The sequence below is a fragment of the Apteryx rowi genome, unplaced genomic scaffold, assembly GCF_003343035.1.
Source record: "Apteryx rowi isolate R43461 unplaced genomic scaffold, aptRow1 scaffold_169, whole genome shotgun sequence".
Lineage (NCBI taxonomy): Eukaryota > Metazoa > Chordata > Aves > Apterygiformes > Apterygidae > Apteryx > Apteryx rowi.
The window spans coordinates 1,191,080-1,211,820 of NW_020447963.1; the positions used below are offsets into that span (position 1 = coordinate 1,191,080).

At 42.2% G+C, this 20,741-nt stretch overlaps 1 protein-coding gene across 4 annotated transcripts in view; it reads right to left on the minus strand.

Moving 5' to 3' along the window:
- Positions 1–2,822: 2,822 nt before the first annotated feature.
- CDC42BPA (CDC42 binding protein kinase alpha) overlaps positions 2,823–20,741 on the minus strand; it is a 193,056-nt gene continuing 175,137 nt past the window's right edge. For 2 of the 4 annotated variants that reach the window (XM_026060426.1, XM_026060425.1), the window contains 3 exons: positions 10,103–10,220; positions 8,989–9,146; positions 2,823–7,726 (listed from right to left, as the gene is read on the minus strand). In XM_026060426.1, coding sequence (XP_025916211.1) covers positions 7,595–7,726; positions 8,989–9,146; positions 10,103–10,220 — 408 coding nt within the window. In that variant the 3' untranslated portion in view covers positions 2,823–7,594. Of the gene's footprint in view, positions 7,727–8,988; positions 9,147–10,102; positions 10,221–15,224; positions 15,411–17,323; positions 17,478–20,741 lie in introns of those variants that run through there. The other 2 variants (XM_026060428.1, XM_026060427.1) reach the window with 2 other exon arrangements.

Consider the following 20,741-nt stretch of genomic DNA (forward strand, 5'->3'; position numbering starts at 1 on the left):
TTTTCTTCTCTTTTCTTCTCTTTTCTTCTCTTTTCTTCTCTTTTCTTCTCTTTTCTTCTCTTTTCTTCTCTTTTCTTCTCTTTTCTTCTCTTTTCATCACTCTGTTACCAGTCTCCTGAACACAGGCCGTTTGCCTTCTATTTGTGAAGGAGGAGTGGCTGTTGGAATTGCTGCTCACCTGGTAAGGTAGATCTGCTTCATCTGGCAAGTGCCAGATACTTAGCAGCAGGCTGAAAAGGAACAGCCCTGGCCTCACTCAGTTGACACAATCCAAGAATAGAGAAGTTTGGTGTGATCTTAAACTGCAGTACATAAGGAATCTGAAATCTGGCTGCTGACACTTCCAGAGGTAAAGAACAGGTAAGTGAATAAATGGTCTCTCTTAGGAGATACTTTCGAGAAATAGGAAAATAGGTTGTTACCTTTTTTCCAAGATTATGAACATATAAACTGCTTCATTTTAGACTTGTTTTAGGATGATCCAGTACTTTAACTAATTTAASTAAAAGTACTCATCTCATCAGACTGTTCCCAATGCTTTGAGAAGAGTGAACTCTGCTGTTCAGTGAAGTAAATTTTGCATAAAGCTGTTTAAGTTTATGCACTGATAGATTAACTTTCCGTTTTGTTTTGAGCTGATATACATTGTTTAGTTGGTTTCTCCTTTGGAGCTAGACCTGGCAGCTGTAAACCTGTAGAATTGTTTGAGATGTTAAATGCTTATGTTAAAGGTTAAAAAGCAAAGTATAAAAAGCTGACAAGGGAATCAGCCTAACTTCAGAGCAAAGTGTCTAAAACTTCAGAGTTTCAGAGATGGTGTGTTCAGAAAACTTGGGAAGAGAAGGCAAAGAACCTTACCAGCATTATGGTTAATTTATTTTTTCAGTAAGTATAGCTCAGTGAGATTGGCCATGTACTTGTTAATGTGACCAGAGGTCTCTTGTATACTGTGCTGGGGCATGAGTGTTTAACTCTCGGCAAACATTCCCCTCCCCTGTTGAGAGAGAGATGGTTTAAGGATAACATCAGCTGAGCAATGGAGTTGTTTTGCATTTGCCTAAAGGATAACAACTAGCAGAAGGTGAGCTGCTGCCTTATTAGGCGAGCTAATTAGAGCTCAGTCCCTAATTCTGCTGGCCTCTTTGGTATATTCCAAAAGCTCTAATAATAACTTCTACAGAATTGTCCAGGGAAGGTTTGTGGCATGAGGAATTGGTAACAGCCATGGAGAAAAGGTGAGCCAGAAATACTCTGCTCTGGCTTCAAGTCAAAGGAGTCGTGACATATTACAATAAACAAGAACATGTATCATCAGTGCTGCTTGCTCTGGGCCAGCTAGTGAAGTTGCTCAGACTACACAAGTAGATTGAGGATAGGAAAGTTTCTCTGCAAGTTTAAGTAAGTTTGGGAAAACCCTCTTGTAGAAGTCAGTTCTTCTTTGTTCCACAGTGCAAACTGGAAGCTAAGTTTGCTTCTCCAAGGCCAAGGATTTTCCAGGTTAAAGAACAGCAATTCAGGCTACATATGACAGCAGTTGCTGTCCATCCCTTCTTTGTTTCAGTCAACCTGGCTGTTGCATCAGAACAAAATGAATACTGAAGAGCTGTGCAGGAAGTCTGACATGCAGTTCACTTTCTGCTTTTCTGATCTACAACTGCCTTGATAGTAGAAGGCCCATTTTCCAAGACCTTCACAGCTGTGATGGTGCAGCTGGAACTGAGGGAAATGAAAAATATGGCACTGATTGAACAAGTCAGAGCACAGGCAACAGATGGTGTTTCAGAGGTACAGCAGCTAGGAAAGACATGCAAGACCAAGATGGAATGAGCCCAGGGGCCTAAATCTGCATAAGCTACAGCGGTGCTAAGGAGATAACCATTTTGACTGAAGGAGAGAGGATCAAGAGTTTCTGAGAAAGTTAGGCTTTGGTTGTGTGAACTGTGGGAAGCATGTTGAGGCGCTGCTGTTCCTGGAAAGGACTGCTGGCTGGCTTTGTCTGGTAGCAGGAGCATGCCCAGCCTGGCACTGAGGCTATTGGCAACACAGGTGCAACAACAGTAATCCTGTATTCCTGCTGCAGGTGGAGTGATTGGAGCACACTAGTAAAAACTGTAGCTTTGGTAACAGGACAATGGATGGAGAGGGAGATGTCCTAAGAGACAGTAGCTGGTGTGAACAAAATGCCAAGCTAGCTTGCGAGGATAGTGAGAAGTTCTTCCCTATAACCAGTGGAAGATGTGAAAGGGTCAGTCAGGGCACACAGAAAACTATGCAGGTATTTTTGAGGTGCATTTAATAATGCATGATGCTTGTAGTTTAGAAATAAGAAAGAATCCAGTGTCTAACAAACACTGGGACAGCTGAGACAATAAATGAAAGAAGAACCTCAGGATAGATGACTACGCGTATTGACATGAGAGACTGCTCAAAATCCATAGTACATCTTGTTTGTGTGTGAGCTGAAGAAAGATGGTGCTAATAAACATGGACATGTGGGAAGAGGAGGTTGCAAAAGGAATGATGAGGAGTGACCCAGAAAGTAGAGCAGACGACCTAAGAAAAAGATCAGAATTGTAGTTGATGCAATTCAATATACAGAAGTAAATGGTGGCTTGACTTCTACTGAATTTTCAAAAAGGTGCTGGGTAAATTTTTCTGAAGGGTGTTGGTGCTAAACACCCTTTTCTTCCCATTGTGTACTTCTGCAGATGTGTTATAATATGCTGGTTTTATCTTCCTCAGGAACACAGTTATTCCCCTTTCCCTTTCCTCCTCAAATCTTAACATGGGGAGGCAGGGGAAAAAAAGACAAAACATCTGCATTTCTAACAGTTCCCTGTTTTATTGCAGTACATCAAAGTAGGTTAATATTAAGTGTGTTACCAACATAAAATATTGGTGGCAAGTCATTTATTACATTGTTGACTTCTCCACCTTAAATATTTCTGTGCAAAAGAATCTACATCATTGTTCTGTAGCAGAGAATCTCTTACAATGTCCCCTACAACATTGAGGGCATTAAACAAAATAGTGAGAAGAGGCAAAAAGCAGAATCTTTCCCCCACACGCACACTTGTCAGCTTTTATACTCTAAACAAAAAAGTGATTACATCTATGCCATGCAAAACTGTACAATAATATTACAATGAAAAACCTAAAAAACCATATTTTAAAAATAAATGATATGAAACTGTCATACATAAAAAGGCAGGTATAATTGCTCTGAAATACCAACACTGGTTTGTTTGTGGATTTCTTCCCTGTGGATGAGACTGTTTCTTATGCAAAATGAAAAAAGGTTGTATTAAGCTGTGGCTGGAAAGAAGGACAAGCTCAAGTTTAAATTGAGTTTGGAAAGTCTGCAGTAGAGCTGTTTCTGGGGATCTTTATCAAATGTAATGTGAACACCAAAAGCACTCTAAAGGGTATGATTCACATTAGTGCAGAAAATTGTCCTGTTTCCTCCATGGAACAGACTCCTATGTAAAAAGCTAACAGAAGATACGCATGCCGGACTTACTTGAAGTGTGGGTACTTGCACTGTGATGGATTTCACCCCTAATGGATTAATTTAAAATTAAACAGCATGCACAAAATTGAAAAAACTTCCTCCACCCATGTATGGGTTTGTCTTATACAGCCAAACAGTGAATGACAAGACAAGGCAGTGTCGGAATCTTTTTTTTACTAATACTCTGGTGTTCCGTGTTGAAGGGCTGACACCGAACCAGTTAGTTGTGGTTAAACTGTATTCCTACACCAACCTTATGCTTTTTGGGCTTTCTTGGTATGGCAAGACCCTCAACTTCCATCTACTGTATACCTGAGAGTTCAACACACTTGGGTTGTGATTTTATCAGAATCTAATCAAAGAGGTAACATTCCTGACTTGGTTTTGAGATGTGTTGAAATCAGCAAAATGCATGTTCATAATGAGCCAGAGCAAGTGAGAGGAAAGAGGAAGCTACCTCAACTGCAACAGGAATGCTTTTTGAAACCAACAGCTGTCTTCTACAGGTCAAATGCAACACAGAAAAGAATACTCTAACCCTGCTTTTGGGCTTATGAAGTGTGGAAAGAAGCCATGTCTGTGCGTGTGTGTGGAGGGGAAACTATTTATTGAACCTTTTTCATTCTATAACCTGGAGTCCTTAGTAGCTGCCTGAATTTGTTTGGATCCTTTGTTGCCATCAAAAGAAGGAAAAAAAAAAAAAAAAAAAGCAAAACCCCAACAATCCATACATTAAAGCAGTGTTGTAAATGCAAAACACCTTCAGTCTCAGCCAAAAGGAAAAAATCATAACTAGATATATACTGTGTACAGAGAACATATGCTACAGTTGAAATTCAATGGGAGATTTTAGCTCCCTGGACAAATTGCAGCCCTCTAACTGTGAAGTTGAAGCAATGCTACAGTACAAAGTAGCAAACATCAAACCTTAAGAGACAACTGTCTTTGAGATACCAGTCAAGAGTCTTACAGTTCAAATGACCAAGTTACTTTTCCTAGCCCAATGCGTACTTAAAAAAGCTCAGTTACAGTATGCATATTGTTTTCAGTGTTCATACCAACAAAGAGATGGGTGTGGTTTAAAATTGAGTGTATAATCAAATGGTCCCCAAATATATAAAACTATTCAAGCCCTAGGATAACTTTCTCCCTTTCAAATAAGTGATGTGGTCATTTGCTTTTCAACTGAGAGAACAGTTGCTGTTTCTCTTTTTAACAGATATGTATAAAAATGCACAGTACCAAACTAATGATTAAATATAGTAATCCTAAAGGGGACTGCTGAGGCTTAGAAATTGTAGTGTACAAACAGCATAGGCCTGTGGAGCTCTCATGTGGTGGAGATTAGCTTTGTAATGCAGCTGATCCATGCTCTGCCTGAAAACTTCAGTTTGCTCTCAACAGATTGCAGGCACCGTAATGGAGTAAACACACTGGTTTATTCATTTAAAGTAAGTTTGCTCTGTCATGGGTCTTTGGGTTCCATTTTCAGATAGAGCACTAGCTCAACTGCAAAAATCCCCCCAAAGGTTCCATATGCTGTGATCCTCTCTAAGGGGACTATCACGCAGGCTGCTCTATCTTCCATGACTGCAGTCTAAATGCCTTCTCTCAACAGCAAAGTAAGATTAATGTTTAAATACAACATACACTAAATACAAAACTAGTCTGCAAAGGTTTTGAAAAGTGTGTGGACATGCTTCACCAAAAGGAGAGAATTGTGGGGAAAAAGAAGTGGCTATACTTGAAGCAAAATGCAGCTTTTAAGAAGAAGCTGATGTGGAATTTTAATAATGCCAATAATGCCCTGCCTCTCTGTCCCTCGGAAAGATGAAAAACTATTCTGATGATAGGAATTAATTTCAAATGCTTGGCTGTTTGCTATAGCTTTTAATATTAAATGCCAAGCTTGCAAAAGTAGTAGCTTTGAACTAACAACAAAAAACACTGTGAATTTACTACTCTGAAAAATCCAAACTGGAGAGAGACAGGCTTTTGATATGACAGTTTGTAAAAAGTTCTTGAGGTCCTGTCTCAAAATAACACTGAATGAGCTTAGCCTTGGACAAGCCTCTTTCTTGATGCAGAGTGAACTAGACATCTTATCTAGGAGACCCAGCATGATTAAATGGTAATGGCAATGATCTGTGTGTCTCATTCCCTAGTTCCCATTTAGACCATACCTGGAAATTATTGTACATGGTTTGAACTTAACCTATAACTTCCACTAGGGAAGACAGAAACTGGAAAACTCCAAGCATCTCTATGTGGGTGAAACACACTATAAACTGCTGACTGCAAAAATAGGGAATGGTTTAAGAGCCGTAACAAGTTTCCGAACCCCATGAAACCAGTATTCTAAATACAAAGAGCCCTTATGTGTTTGAGTGTGGTCATGGTATAAAGCCAGTAACAATACTACTAAGAAGAGAGGCTCATTTGAACATACTCCCCAAATGAAAAACATCTGTCTTTCTTACTAACCAAAGAGAAGAGACATCTTTCTCTTACCATCCATTTGTACATCAGTCTCCCACCTTATTTGGTTGATTGCATGACCAGCTTCAGCTTTTTATTTATTTATTTATTTTTTGCAACTTCAGTGGGCCCTGTCTTCCACCACAATACTTTCTGCTGTTGAACCTGCCCTGCTATTGGAACCAAATAGCAGGAGAACATATAGAAACAACTGTAAATCGCGCAAACCCACAGCATGGGTGGGGAGGGAGAAGGGAAGAACCAACCTTGCCAGCATGGCAGTTGTGGGTGACTAGGCATCTTTGACTACCACAGTGTGAACAGTATGAGGTCAGTCTTCAAGGTTCGTCATTGCTACAGTGACAGCAAAGCCAACAACGGCTAGCTTCAGGCTAAGGGCACTCATTTGGCTGATGTGTATTATAAACTAGCATTTGGTAGCAACAGTAGTGTCCTGGTTAGGAATGGTCAAGGAGATGTGGAAGACTGCTCCCTTCTAGTAAAACCTGGTCAAATGCTGACCCGGGGAAACAGTATTCCTGCTGAATCCTGCTGCATTAAACTCCCTTGCTGCCTTAAGGACCTCTACTGTAGCATGCCCYAAGGTTCCTCAGCTGCAAAGCTAGCACACAAGGGCAACCACCTGGCTGAAGTGTGCCCTTGACTGTCAGGGCAGGGGGTTGCCTTCCAATCACTGTCATTTTTGCAAAGGATGGGGCTTCTCAGGAAAGTAGGGACTATAGCTTCAATTATGCTACTACCAGAAGTAAAGAAATGTTGTTACTGCACTGGGAGAACTCCTCCTGGCAGTGCAGCGAGTGCTACGCAAAAGGAACATCTGTCCCACGAAAGGTTTTAGGCCAGGCCTCCAAGTCTGTATATTACTGAGCATGAAAACAGGGACAACACAAATCTTAAATTAAAGGCTCTCTTAAATAAGCATCCATCTTCTGCTGCATACACAATGCTTTTTCTTTGAATATATACATACGTATTTAACTCTAACATCTGTGTATTTATTTAAACTCTGTACTGTAGTAAAATATGCATCATTTTAATCAATAAGGATTTGCTGGCGACAATCAGATTGACATTCAAACGTGATGGCTGAAAGCTTTTATGTGCCTCTGACATACTGATTGTTCCCCACGCAGGGGAAGGGGTCTCTGTGCTACTTTTGTACAGTACAATGAGCTATTGTATGAAAACAAAATCCCTCTGAATTTTCTCTTGTTGACACTGGTCTGGTCTATTTAAGCTACTTTTTTGGGAGTGGGGGGTGGGATAAATATATCTTTAAAAATGAAAGCAGCTGTAATCACAAAAATGAAACCAATACTAATACAAATCTACAGCATCTGATATTTACTGGCACCCTAGCTTTGCTCATTTGCTGCTGTTAATCTGGGGAAGGGAGGGTGAGGCGGTGCTGAATGGTGCTGAAGACGACCAGCTTTTACCTTCCTCTCTACCCCACTCCCACATCACTTTCAGACAAGGGAATGGGGAGGGTTAGGATGATGAAGGTGAGAACTGGAACAAGTGAAAGGGACAGTCATGGGGACATTAAGCTGCTGTGATGTCAAATCTGAATGCTGAAGCAGTTCATGAGTCCCAACTCACGTGGTCAGAGCTCTCCAAGGAGAGGCTCTTGGTCTTGTGAGGCGACACTGGGCTGGGAGGGCTGCTGAGGTTGGAACTGTTCGATGCAGTAGAGTGTCTCGGAGAGTCAGAGTCCTGCAGCCCAAAGACACAGAGCAACACCAGTAAGTAACTGGATAGCGTACGCAAGTTAGTTTGAGAGTGACTGAGGGTGTCTGAACAACAGCTGACTGGACTGAAAAGCCTGCACTTTGCTACTGTCCAAAAATATTGAGGAATTTTCTTTGCTCAGAATGTCTTGGTGGGGGGAGAATTAGAGTAAGCTGTCAAGTCGCTCCATTTACAGCTGGTAGAACTGATGCTGATATATGGATACAGCACCTGTGGGGTTCTTGCAATCTGCATGTTCCTGAGTGCTTCTTGGTCAACAGAGTGTGCAACTTCACGTTGCTTGTGAAGCAACAACGGCTTCTGCATTTTCCCAGACTACAATCAGAGATGCTCTTCCACTAAACTGAGGAATCTTTATGGTATGGGCTTCATCACAGCTACCTCTTGTATGTCACTTTGAGGATATTAATTCAAAACATCCTAATTAAGTTACTCTAGTTAGATCTTCCAGCATAGAGTAGAATGTAGCTATGCCTGAGCCTGAGGCTGGGCTGACACTTGCCTTCCAGCTTCAACCAGAAGAATATATTCTGTACCATAAAAAGCCTTCATGATTTCTAAATCCTCTCATTCCTTGGTATGAAAATGGGCTGGGGCAGTTTTGCTAGCCAACATCAGTTTGAACCCTCCTATGTAAAACATTCTTGGTTGGAAGGACTGAGCTCAGCAGCAGGCTGAGTGCATGTGGTGGGACTGTATTCCTGTCACAGTGGTACAATTGTTTTGCAAAGAATATAAATGATCAACTTACGAACAGTTCCTGTTCTAAGTGAAATTATTATATGATAATTCTTAAATTATCTTGTTAACTTCAGGCACTCAGAGTGCTATAACAGTATGTCTCTACTGTGAAATGGTTGCTAACATAGCTTAAGAGTCTTTGCAAATAAAGGGGAGAAGGAATACTGTCACTTTGAGCTGTGATAGGTCACTACCAAGGTGTCACTCTACTGGGCCATATTTTTGGGAGCCTYATCACCCATGGGTCTCTAGGTAAGGAGCACAGAATACACTTTCTGCATGATAAATACCACGGCCAGAGTTGGCAGTTTGACCAAAGTCTTGTCAAGAAAGCTTGAAATACTGGAAATACAAATTTTCATTTTCAATAGTGATTCCCAAACTCTTAGCCAGTCAGGGAGTTATACCAGCAAAGTCCACCACAGAATTTAACTTCCTCATCTTTATCAACATACTTAGGTTTTCTCCTTTTTCCTGTCACTCACCTCTCGTTCGTAGTCCCTTGTTGGTGCATCACTGCCTTGGTCCAGACCACCAGAGGATAAGGAACCATCCGATGGYGATGCCATAGGCTGGCGCTTTGCTCCATAGCTACCTCCTGAAAATTCCCTCCGCAAAGCACTGCCGTTTTGTGCAGACGATCCTAAAATGCGCAGAGGAATTAAACTGTGTCTCAGGCACACACATGCAAGGTACTAGAAGTTTGTTAGCTGTTTCTCTGGTTAGTTCTGCTTTCCTCCAGCGTGTCCCAAGATGCTCCATTCATGGCTTGCAGGCTATGTGGGCTTTTATCTTGTCTGCTCCCAGGTGCTGCTTTTCCTAGGGATTCTCTGGCCCCTCCCCAGCATGTCGGGATTAACACACTTTACACAGCACAGACAAATCACTAAGTCCCTGACAACAGACAACAGTTGGTTGTAGAAACTGCTGTACTGGCAGCCTGCTTCCAGTGGCCTCTTTCCCATGGTGTGGGCAGGTCACACCAGCACATACAGACTACAACAGATCCACAGGCTTTCCACAAACTGCTGGCTGTGTGTAGCTAGCGCAGCATGTGCCCAGGGAAGGGGAAAGGCCTAGAAAAGTTGGACACCAGTCTTGCCTCTATTTTCACGTTATGGGGTCGCTTGCCTGCTTCATGTGCTGACTCTTGAATAGAGGCAGGATGGCAGCGCTAGGAAAGGTGTTTCCAAGGCAGCTCTTTCATACCAGCAGCCAGATTGCTATTGCTTTCTCTTTGCACTAGCAGCAAGAGAGGCATCCACATCAAGCTCCACGTAGTTCAGTAACAAAGTTAATAACAACGGAGCTTGTGAACAACTTGCCACGGTCTTAAAATACGCAAGCAGCAACTACGTAGTCCCAGTGGCAAGAATATTGTTTCTAATCTCCCTTTTCAAAGAGGCTAGCTGTTAATTTATGTGTTCCTTTGAAARCAAGATTAGAAAACTGTCCTTGCCCTCAAGGGGAATAGTCAGCCAGTCCTGATCACTTCTGAAAATCCTGCCAAGTGACAGTATGGATAGAGGCAAATGCAGGGAGCCCTTGCCTAAAACACTTGTGTGCAGAGCCCAAAGCAACGCAGATCTGTTCACTTACTTGCTGCCAAGCCGCTGCTTGCGCTCATCGATCGTCCTGGTTCCGTGCGGGATTTCGTGATTGATGGGATACTCACAGAGCCACTGAACACGGTCCGACTTTCCTGAGGCCGGAGATTCTGCAAGGCAGACACATACAAAATACGCTTACTTACTGACTACTGGTTCAGCCTTGGATGTTATGAAGGAAGGCTCCAAATTACACTAAAACCCCAGCCTGACCACAGCTGAATTATCTGAGCAGCAAGTCAGCAGAATTTGCAAAATAATATTCTGCAGTTTAGYGCAGAGACTAGAAGCACACGCAACGTGATAGTGAAGTGCTGAATTACATGGACATATGCAGACAACTGAAAGAATATCTCTAATAATTGAAAAGATTCCTTGAAAGGATGGTTTGCAAACCTAATTAGGTTGTTATAGATACATTCAAGATATATTGTGTAATGCATTCTTTCTGGGCACATGCTTCCAAGCAAGTATTTCATTAAAACTTCTCTCTTTGATCCAGGTATAACTTTATACAATAATCATGTCAATCCCTAATGCCTGCAGACTTATGTGCACATACCGGACTGATCTGTATTTCAATTACTTACGTAATTCCAAAGGTATTAAAAAGCATTACCCCCCGAGCTGCATCAGTGGAGCCAAAGTGAGAGTCAGCCTCTGTTCTCAGCCTGCTCAGCCAGGAGGAGCAGAACACATACCATTGGTTTCTCTAGGTATTGCAATTCTGTATTGCTCATTTGGCATCCTGATAGCTTCAGGGTGATTTTCTAAATTGGTAATTTACGGGACTGTAGTGGGCCTTTACTGAGGGAAGAGATAAAACCAAATTCCTCTACTTGGGTATGGCAGTTTCTGACAAATGAGTTATGTGTTTAAAAGACAGGAAAACAATACTTTGAAATAAGTTCTGGGAGATTTTATTTCTGCTTCTGCAAGCTTACAGATATCTCTATGGGAAAAGGGGTCTCAGCTTATTTAGCCCATCTCCCTGTATACAAACTGGCTTCTCAGCAACACTTAAAAGGACTTTCTAATGCCCCTGCCTATTGTTTGATCTCTGGCTAAACATGCAGATGCATTTATCCTGCTCCTAACATGATTTGCAATATTAAGTCATTATCACTAACTAGAATTAGGTTTCGAGAACCTTTACAAATGCAGAAGATGAAAAGAACTGCAGGTAGCTCTGAGCATTACTTGATTTCCTCTTTACAAAACACCTGCAATAACTGTTAATTTCTTCCTATTTATATTTCTTTATTTTCCCATTGTCACTCTCAGATAAAGTAGCCAAACATCAAAGAAAGTTTTCAGGTATTCTCAAAGAAACCCTCAGATGCACCAGTCTCTGCAATATCCCAGTACCCTAAGCCTGAAAAACAAGCAGTTCAATATGGCCCAAATTTTGTTCAACTAAATCATTTAACTACATTCTTCGATCTGGAGAAATCCTCCAGCCCCTTTGTTCCAGCGTGTTAGGACCGTTTCCAGAGAAAGCGGAGGGCTGCACAACGCCTGCTCCCAGCTGTAACCAACCTGCTGTCAGCCCAGTATTTCAATGACCCTTAGAAACTCTTTGCTATTACAGAGCTTCTTATTCTCCCAGTGGGCTAGAGATGGCAAATTATTTAATTTGCATCCAATAAATAAGAATTGTAATTCCTCCTCCTGTTCTCAGATCTCTCTCAAATACCAACATAAGAGAATCAGAGACCTTATCAATGAAAAAGCCCTATTTAATTCTCCTCTGACCCAYTGCTGCACTGTTCTCAACTAGGATTTATACCTGAAGGCTTTAAAAAGTCTATTTTAAAACACTTTTGAGATTATACTGCTCTGTCTTTTTTGCTTTTTTTAATGTGAATAATTTACTTTGTAGTACAAAATACTAAATTCTGCTCTTGTGTCCTTCACCACGCAATAAGCAATTTGAGATACAGATACCACAAGCATCCTTACATACTGTACATAAACAATAGAGGCTCCACAGACAATACATGAAGGAAATAATGGCCTAGGGAATAGGCTATTGTGTTTTGAGAAACACAAAGGAAAGCTAAGTGCAGCCCCATGCAAATGTGTGCACTGCGGTTAGTACATCAGAACTGCAACGAATGTTGTATAAACCTACAAGGTTTCTTTTAAGCAAAGAGAACAATTATGTTTAATGATAAGGTGACTAACCGCCTTAACAGTGACTGAGCAGAGAATGTGCAGGCATCAGGTGAAGGAGGGACGTGGCGCATAAAAGACTCATTTATTTTAACAGTGTAGTCTAATGACGATTATTTTTCGTGATCTCAGTTTGCGAAGTCCATGTAATTCCCTGCATACAGTTCTCCCAAGACACAAATCTTTCATTGCTCTTTGTTCTAAAAATAAAATAAGCACATGCCAGAGACCCTGGCATTCTGGAGCAAAACCCCTGGAAGTGATATGCACATGATGCAGAAAGGGAATCCAGAGAAAATTAAGTGGTGGTTACAGCAGTAGTTATAAAGCAGCAAAATGCAGCAAGTTAAAAACAAAAGAAAAAAGTATGAATCCTGGCCTTTATTTGCTTATTATGAGAGACAAAATCCCATCATTTAGAGCAACAATTCAAATCCTAGCAGGTAAAATCCATTCCGACTGCTGAACCAAACAGAGAAAGGCGAGAGAAAAATATCTTTGAAGAGAAAATACCAGCAGCAGAGAAGCTGCTGCTGCTGAACAAAGTTAATCACTGTGAAATAGGGTCAAAGACCCAAATCAGTTCAGCGCATCCCCACTGCCAGCGGGAGCGCCGAGCCGCTGGGGAGCTGTAGGTTACGTTTGTGCGATCGCAGCCGCGCGCGGGGTCCCCRCTGCTCCGCCGCAGCGTTACCTTGCCCAGCGCTCAGGCCCGGCCCGGCTTGGACCCGCGGGGGGGAGCGCCGAGGGCCTCGCTGAACAGCTGCCTCCCCCATAGGAAATGGTTTGCTCAYGCTTCTCTGTCCATCGTGCTTTTCCTCCCCTAGTAGTGCTCTATTCACTAAATATAAACCCGAGCATTTAATTCTGCCATGCAGTAATATGACAAGATATAAAAGCCTACTGTAAAGGTATATTTTTCAACTCCCCTACTGATTCCAGGCTCTTTCGGTTCCAATACCCCGTCTGCACCTGGGGTACCGGGGCCCGGCCTCTTCCGGGAGGAGCGCTAGCTTTCTTGCACTAACCAAACACAAGGTGGGGGGACGGATGGACGGACAGACACAAACCCCAAACCCACAGCCTTGCTTTCCAATCCACAGACAGCTTACAGCCTCTCTTGCCTCGAGCCAGGAAGGAGACAAATGCTTGCTTTCATACAAGCCTAAACCTCTTGTGCTGCAAGGAGCTCACAGACACAACATCTCGCCTCTGAAGCTGCCCAGTTCCCTCGTGTTTGTGCTACTGGAAACAGCGTTTCCGTGCCGCTGCAACACTAGGAGGAAGGATGCTCCTAAATGAAAACCTGGTACCACTGCTGCTCAAAACAACCCGGGGACGATCCTTAGGGGTTCCAGGGAAACTGCTCACACGAGCGAGGAAAGGTAGGGGGTGGGTATGCAGCCTGCCACATTTCTGCAATAAATCACTGGATATTAAACACAGAAAATTCTGTAGTAAAGTTGGATTTAAAAACCGGACCTGAAATACAGCTTCAGTGCCCCTACCATGGCCCTCTACACAGAAACAAGTTCTAGCTTTACTTAACAAGACTTCTGCATTTTAATAGAGCATTACTTCTGTATATTTGCGTCTCYTTTCCCAACAGAAAATCCAGGTTGGATGCAGACATGTCATCATAGGGCATGTTTTCCAAAATGCTGCAACTTCATTTTTGGATATTAATGCTTGTGACACTTGGAATTTCATGACAGTGACACATGACCATGCACGGGGCATTCATTCACCAAAGCTTAGCTACACAAATTTGTTCTGGAGCCTTACGGACAAGGCAGTAATTTTTCCTCCCGCATGTTTAAATTCTCTCTAATGTTGCATGCAGGTATGTATCCAAAAACCTTTCCAGTGGTAGGGATCTAGGAGCTCAACAAAAAGGCACTCAAAGCAGTCTAGCAGCGAAGGTTTGCCGTATGTTCGAAGGGTATCCAAACGCCACTGAAGCCAACAGCAGTCTTTCCATTACGGCAACAGGCACAGCTCAACCCACGCAAACCTTGAGGAACCAACCACCATTACATATGTCTACCTACAGATTATCCCTGATTTTTCTGCAGATCTGTCCAAAGCAGAACTGCAGGCCACAGCGTGGTACACAATTATAATGCACTAGCAGGCATTTGTGTGCCTGTTTCAGTATGACTTGTATTGCCGTAAGACCTAGCAACCCCTATGTATTCAGACCAGGATGCACAGTGTAGTCAGAGCTACACAAATACACGGGAAAAGAAAAGACCACCTCCATCCCCCAAATTTTGCATTCCAACTGGAAGGATATTTACAGCACAGTATCTTACCTCAGTCTCTGTTTAAAAATACCAGGATTAAGAGGATCTGCATCATCCACTTCCCATTATCTTTAACTTTTGTTCTTCTCACTCGTTTATGTTCTGTCTTCATTTATTCTAACCTAGAAACTGTCTGGGCACAACTTGTGTCCTCGTGTCTCTCTCAACCTGTGTAAGGTACTGTGTAAAAGTCTTGCACTCTGCACGATTTCACAAATGAACAGACTGAAAGCTGGCCCAAGGCAGATGTATCCAGAACCTTTTTCCTAATACAATCTGGTACGCAGCATCCTGCCCCTGCCACTGGCTGCTGGAGGATGAGCACTGAAGAACAGAAAACTTATCATTTAAAATATCCACACCCTTCCTGATGATTAAAAATGCTGTTTTCATAGCAAAAGGTTCAGCCCAATTATTTTACGCTTTTTGTTTTTTAAGCCCTGAAACATCTGTTTCTTGATACATCACAGCTGTGGAAACACCATGGCTGATGGCAGAAAACAAGTCAGCTGGGAAAGAAAGCGCAAGGGAGAGGGAAACCGCTTACGAGGGGTTTTCTCCCCTGTTGTTAGCCAGGCAAAAGGAAAACCACACCGGGTTAGTAGCGTGAGCACCTGACTCGGCCGCTCGTACCCTCAGAGCCAGAGGGCTGGGAGGCCCGGGGAGGCGGCGCGGAAGTGGGGGGTGTGCAGGGCTTATGGAATCGCAAGAGAGGAAAATTTCGGCCGAATTTACAGTCATGTGGTAGATGTGTTCAAAGTTGCTCGGAGAGGAGATCAGACTGGCGTGATGCTGAGGGAGCTGGGAAGGGGAGTGCCGCTATCAAAAACAACGGAGAAAGCGATGAAGGATGGTCACGCGGACACGCAGCCTGCGAGGGCAGCCCACCGCTGCCGGCGAGCCAGGCGGCACCCTGGCTGCGCGCGTCCTCGCACTGTCACCCCCGGCCTCTCATCAGCTTCCTCACGTGGTGGCCCATGCGCCTGCCGCCCTCGCTGCTGCTAAAACATTGAAAACAAATAAAACTTTTAACTCATTGGGAATCGATTCTAATATTTATTATTATTTGGTATTCCAAAGAGCACCACAGTTGTAAAAGGTGCTTTACAGACAGTTGAGAAGCATCAGTTCCCTGCCTTGAGGAGCTTACAATCTACAACAGACATAGCACAAACAGAGGAGGGTGAACACAGGCGAGATGGCGTGGGGAGAAGAGAAGATGAGAATACACAACAGTTAAAGATCATAGGAGATTTCCTTCTGTTATTCATGCATTTTAGTGATCCCATTGAAATCAAGTATCACCCGTACAACAAACACGGAGTATTTCTAATGGGAGGGAACAGCGTTTCAGCAGGACAGGCACACAGGTCAGGCGGGAAGGTGAACTGGTTAGTGTCAGACAACTGGGACAAAATTTACTCCACTGCAGACGGACAACACAAAGCCTACGTCCTTCTGTACGCTTGCTTACGCCTTACAGCGCTTTGCTGATGAACAGGCTTTGCACTGCCTTCTCTGCACTGCAGAAAACTAGGCCCTTAGCGAATAAGGTGCAAAAAGTACTGGGAAATCRGAATGTTTTCAATAGTCACCTGAGCAATGCATGCCCAAAGTGCGACCTGAAGAAAGAGAGGGGAAAAATAATCCTGCAAATTAAAGAGAAACAATTTCTAATTGACCTCTGCGGAATGGGCTGACACAAGTGCTCTTGTAATTCAAAGCCATCTAAGTCCTGGAGATTCAACTGAAGAGCTCTCCAAGGCTCGCTCGCCCTCCCTGTGCCATGTACATTTTCAGCCGGTGAGCCTACATGGGGATGGTTTGCCCAGTGGCCACCAGCAAATCAGAACGCCTTTTTTTAATTTCTAACCCTCTTCTCTTCCCCTCGAGCTGAGTAACATTAGAAACATTAGGACTTATGGTAAAAATTCAGCTTACCCCTCTGCTAAACCTAAGGCACTACGTTTTGTATGTGGAACGTTTGGCAGTTTGGAAGAACATTAAGTCACACCCCAATACATGYTATCAAACATTATTCTCACTGTTCTCTTCATTTCCCTCAGCTGCTAAAATCCAACTTTTTCTTTTTTTAAACACACTGGTATTATGAGGCTTTGCATGTTAACCRGAACATCAATTACCACATTATGGCATATAAGACATGATATATGTTAAATTGTTACTAGTGAGTTTAGCAGCATCTAAATATCAGTACAGGAAGCCACCTTTCCAATAATGGCCCAGAACAGAAAAGCAGACTTTGATGGGCTGTCTGCTCACAACGGAGAAGTTGCAGCAAAASCAGCTACACTCCTGAAAGCCAATAAGGGAGAAAAGGGAACGTCTAAAACCACAAGCTAAAAAGCAGAGGGTAGGCTAACTGCAGTCCACAAAAATACGTAGCCAGCATTCATGAGTGTGAAAAAGCCACGATATGGCAACGTTTTTAAAGCAGTCCTCCGTGGATCATACTCTGCTATTAGATGCATGCGTGGGGTTCCCACTTTCTTTAAATAATACCAAACATGTATAAGTATTCATTTACTCTGAAAGTTTCTCATTCGAAACAAGCAAAGCTTCACAGATAATCTATTATGAAAATATAATGGTTCATGTATAATGAAGTCAAACTGAAGCATAATGTTCAAATATAATGGCAGTCAAGACTAGCTTTTGTATGTAAAATACTTAAGCATGCAGAATATGAAAGCAAAATCAATCCTGTACATCTGGTGTACACAGAGAGGTGGTCTGTGCTGCAGTAAGTGCAGTTCCAGAATTCAGATCTTCACTACAAAGGAGCGTCCACGATAAAGTGGCTTCAAGGGACAAGAGGGCAGAAGGGAGGCCAGACTGTACGGCCAGTTAATTGGTGACAGGCTGCTAGGGAAGAAAAACATGTCAATAGATAAGTTTGGGGATATACTAACAGGAATGATTCTAAATTGTACAAAACAAGACAGAGACCCAGATCTAGTATCCACATCAATAAAATACAAACAGGTACTGATTAATACACAAGCTCTGGTAATAGCAGATAAGAACTTCTGACTTTTGTTTTGTTGCAGTCCACACACCTGCTTGTCAAAACCCAACCCCTATATATAACAGCTAGACATGAAGAAAGGAAGGTTGCAAACCTACAGCAGTTGCAGGATAACCTTTAAAATTGTCTCTCTTAAATCTAATCTCACACTGCGTCTTGGGCATGTTCATCTCAGTGCCAACACAGGGCTCCACTGAAGTGAGTGGCGTCCATTCGCAGAGGGAACAACACGGCACTCTTAGTAGACTGCAAATTACCATAAACATATCACACATTATGACTTCCTAAACAGAAGCAACTCTTTAAAAGCAGATGTCTGTGTTATGTGCCTGTATGTACCAAGACCTTAGAAATGCATGCACAGCAAAAGCACCTTTCCCCCTTACGTAGCTGCATCAGCAAGTGCATTCACGTGCAGATATACAAGCTGCACATATGTAGGCATCTGGTTTGGATCTACAGTATCAAATAGACTTAAAACTCTCCATTTACCTGATTTTCATCTTGTATTTTTACAACAAAAACAAAACTCTCTAAAGTTGATCTTTTAAAAGACGTCATTAAGAACAGTAGTGGGCTAACAGCAAGCAAGTTCCTGCTGGCTCTGTACCTGCCAGCCAGGTAATGCCCCGGGCTGAGGCAGTGCAAACTTTTGTCCCCACCTGCCCTCCCAGCATATCGCAGCCTGGCTACGCAAGGGCCTTCGCTAGCAGGTTTAATTCTGCGCTTTGTTCAGTCTTTGGCATTTCCCCTGAAAAAGGCAGCAGGGGCAGGTTAGGGGGACTGCAGAGGTAAGTTTTGATTTGTTTTGCTTTCCTCACTTTTATATATGAGAAAAAAATTTGCCATTTGCTTTACAGAGTTCATCCATGGAGACAGAAGTTAGACCAAGGTAACCTGAGCTGGCTATTAGTTTATGACAATCTCATGCAATGCTGAGATTAAACTATCAATTCTCTATTAAAACCTATTAATAAGGACCCTTCTGCCTACAGAGCATTATACTGACTTCAGGTAAAGTTTGTGCTGGATGAACAAATCCATATTAGCAGATCCAGTCATGGCTGAACTTGCTCAAATAAGAGAGTAAGAGGAAACTGCAAATAAGAAGGTCCAGTCCACTATTTTCATCCACTTTCTGCATTCCAGTATCTCATAAAAAGAGAATACACAGCTCCTAAAAAAGTCGGATGAAAACAACTGAGAAAACATTTAGCCTTGCACTACTTGTTCCCCCTAGTGGTAGCACCCGTTAAATACAAAAACATATAGGCATTCATGAAGTAAAATGCTGCAAACTTTCCCGTATTTCTTTAAAAATAAATTTGTTACTTTTTTTATTGAAGCACACTGATCGATGTAAAAACACGAAGCCGATGTCCCAGCTGCAGAATCACCACGCTATGCTAAGAAGCACAAAACCCTGTTCACCTTTTGGAATAAGGTAAGAATCCAGTGAAATAATTCAAAGATGTGTCTTTGAAGAGAAACTGTCCTATGGATGAACTGTATGGGGGACTGGATGAGCATTCGTTACCTWGTGTACTGATTCTCCTGGGCACAGTGTGCTCTCTGCTCCCATTCTATCTGTTATTCTAGATTTATCTTTCAAATAAAACCTCATACTCAGTGCATAACATCGTACGCGTTTGAATCATCACGCAGAACTCCTTTTCCTCTACTTTTGTGCCTGAGTAAGGAAGTAGTCTGTTGGGAGCAGACGAAATGGAGACCTAGTCCAGCCAAAAGCCTTACAGGAAGCTGTTGGAAAAGAAAAACCTGCCTGGACAGAAGGAGCACTCTTAACAGAAAATTTATTTCCTAATGTCAGGTTACACTTCAAGTTCACACACTTTCTAGTCCCACGATTGATGTAACTCTCCCATATCTGTTCAGTTAGAACTACAAATACAATATGATACTGCAGAACCTACCGCAATACTAAACATCAAAATCACTCTTTCTGMAGTGATATCTCCCAGGATCAAGATTGATAACTACTTGCAAAAATGAGTTTTCAATAGTAACTTTAAAAACAAACTGCAGTAGGGAAACAAGTGCAGAAATCAATTCTGTATTATATTTTCTAGTGGCTTCTCATCCATTTTACAAGAAGCAAGTGACTCATGAATTTTTTTCAAAACATCACATTGATTGGTAAGAAGCAAAATACCAGTTCTACCTCCAAATACGACCTTCGAGCTAATACAAAGTTTGTTTAATCGAAACAAATTTAAAGCTAAAAGCCATTTAGAGATGATGTAACTTAAGAAATATTAATCCAGATTAAATCTTAGAAAATCCCCTTCTATAGATAAAATCATTCTTCATTTCACACTTGCCAGATTCAGGGTTGATTAAGAATCCTTGCAGCTTTCGGTTCCCATGAACTTTCAGCAACTGCTGGTGTGAAATGTGATGTTTTGCCCTACCTTTAGCAGCAGTGGATTATTTTCACTGCTCTAGAAGAGCCAGAAATATTTTAAAAAAGCCACCAGAAACAGTAAAGTGAAAAAAGTTCTGATCTGCATCCTGTCCTGAAGTAAATGATCACTCCTCATTAAACATTAGCCATGCAAATACAGACATGCAGGTAAGATAAACATCATCTGCCAACTTCCCTTAGGTTTTGTCTTGGGTTTTCCACAACCTTCCTGCTCTTTCTCTTGGTTATTTTTTCATTCGTTTCTAAACACACACACACACACATTTTTGTTGCTCAATTTCACTGAATATATTTGTTATAGATAGGACTCTCAGACTACTCTAGTACTTTTAAAGGAAATCCTTCCCATGCATATCCCTCCTCTGTAAGGAACAGAAAGTGCCCAAAGCGCTCATGTACAACGTGCAGACTTTATGGTAAAGTGCAACATAAAACTACCATTGCTGACAGGATTATCTGGAGGGCAGAAGTTATGCTCCTGAGCTCCTGAACTAGTGCAGCTGCATGGCATGCTTTCTCTTCCAGTCTTACTGTGGTCTCCTTTTAATTTTTCAGATGCTGAGAGAATTTTTCACAGGCCCTCCTACCTACTGCTTTCTGCACAGACTACAGGTAATAGTAACGACCATTTTAGACCACAGCACTACTGAATGGA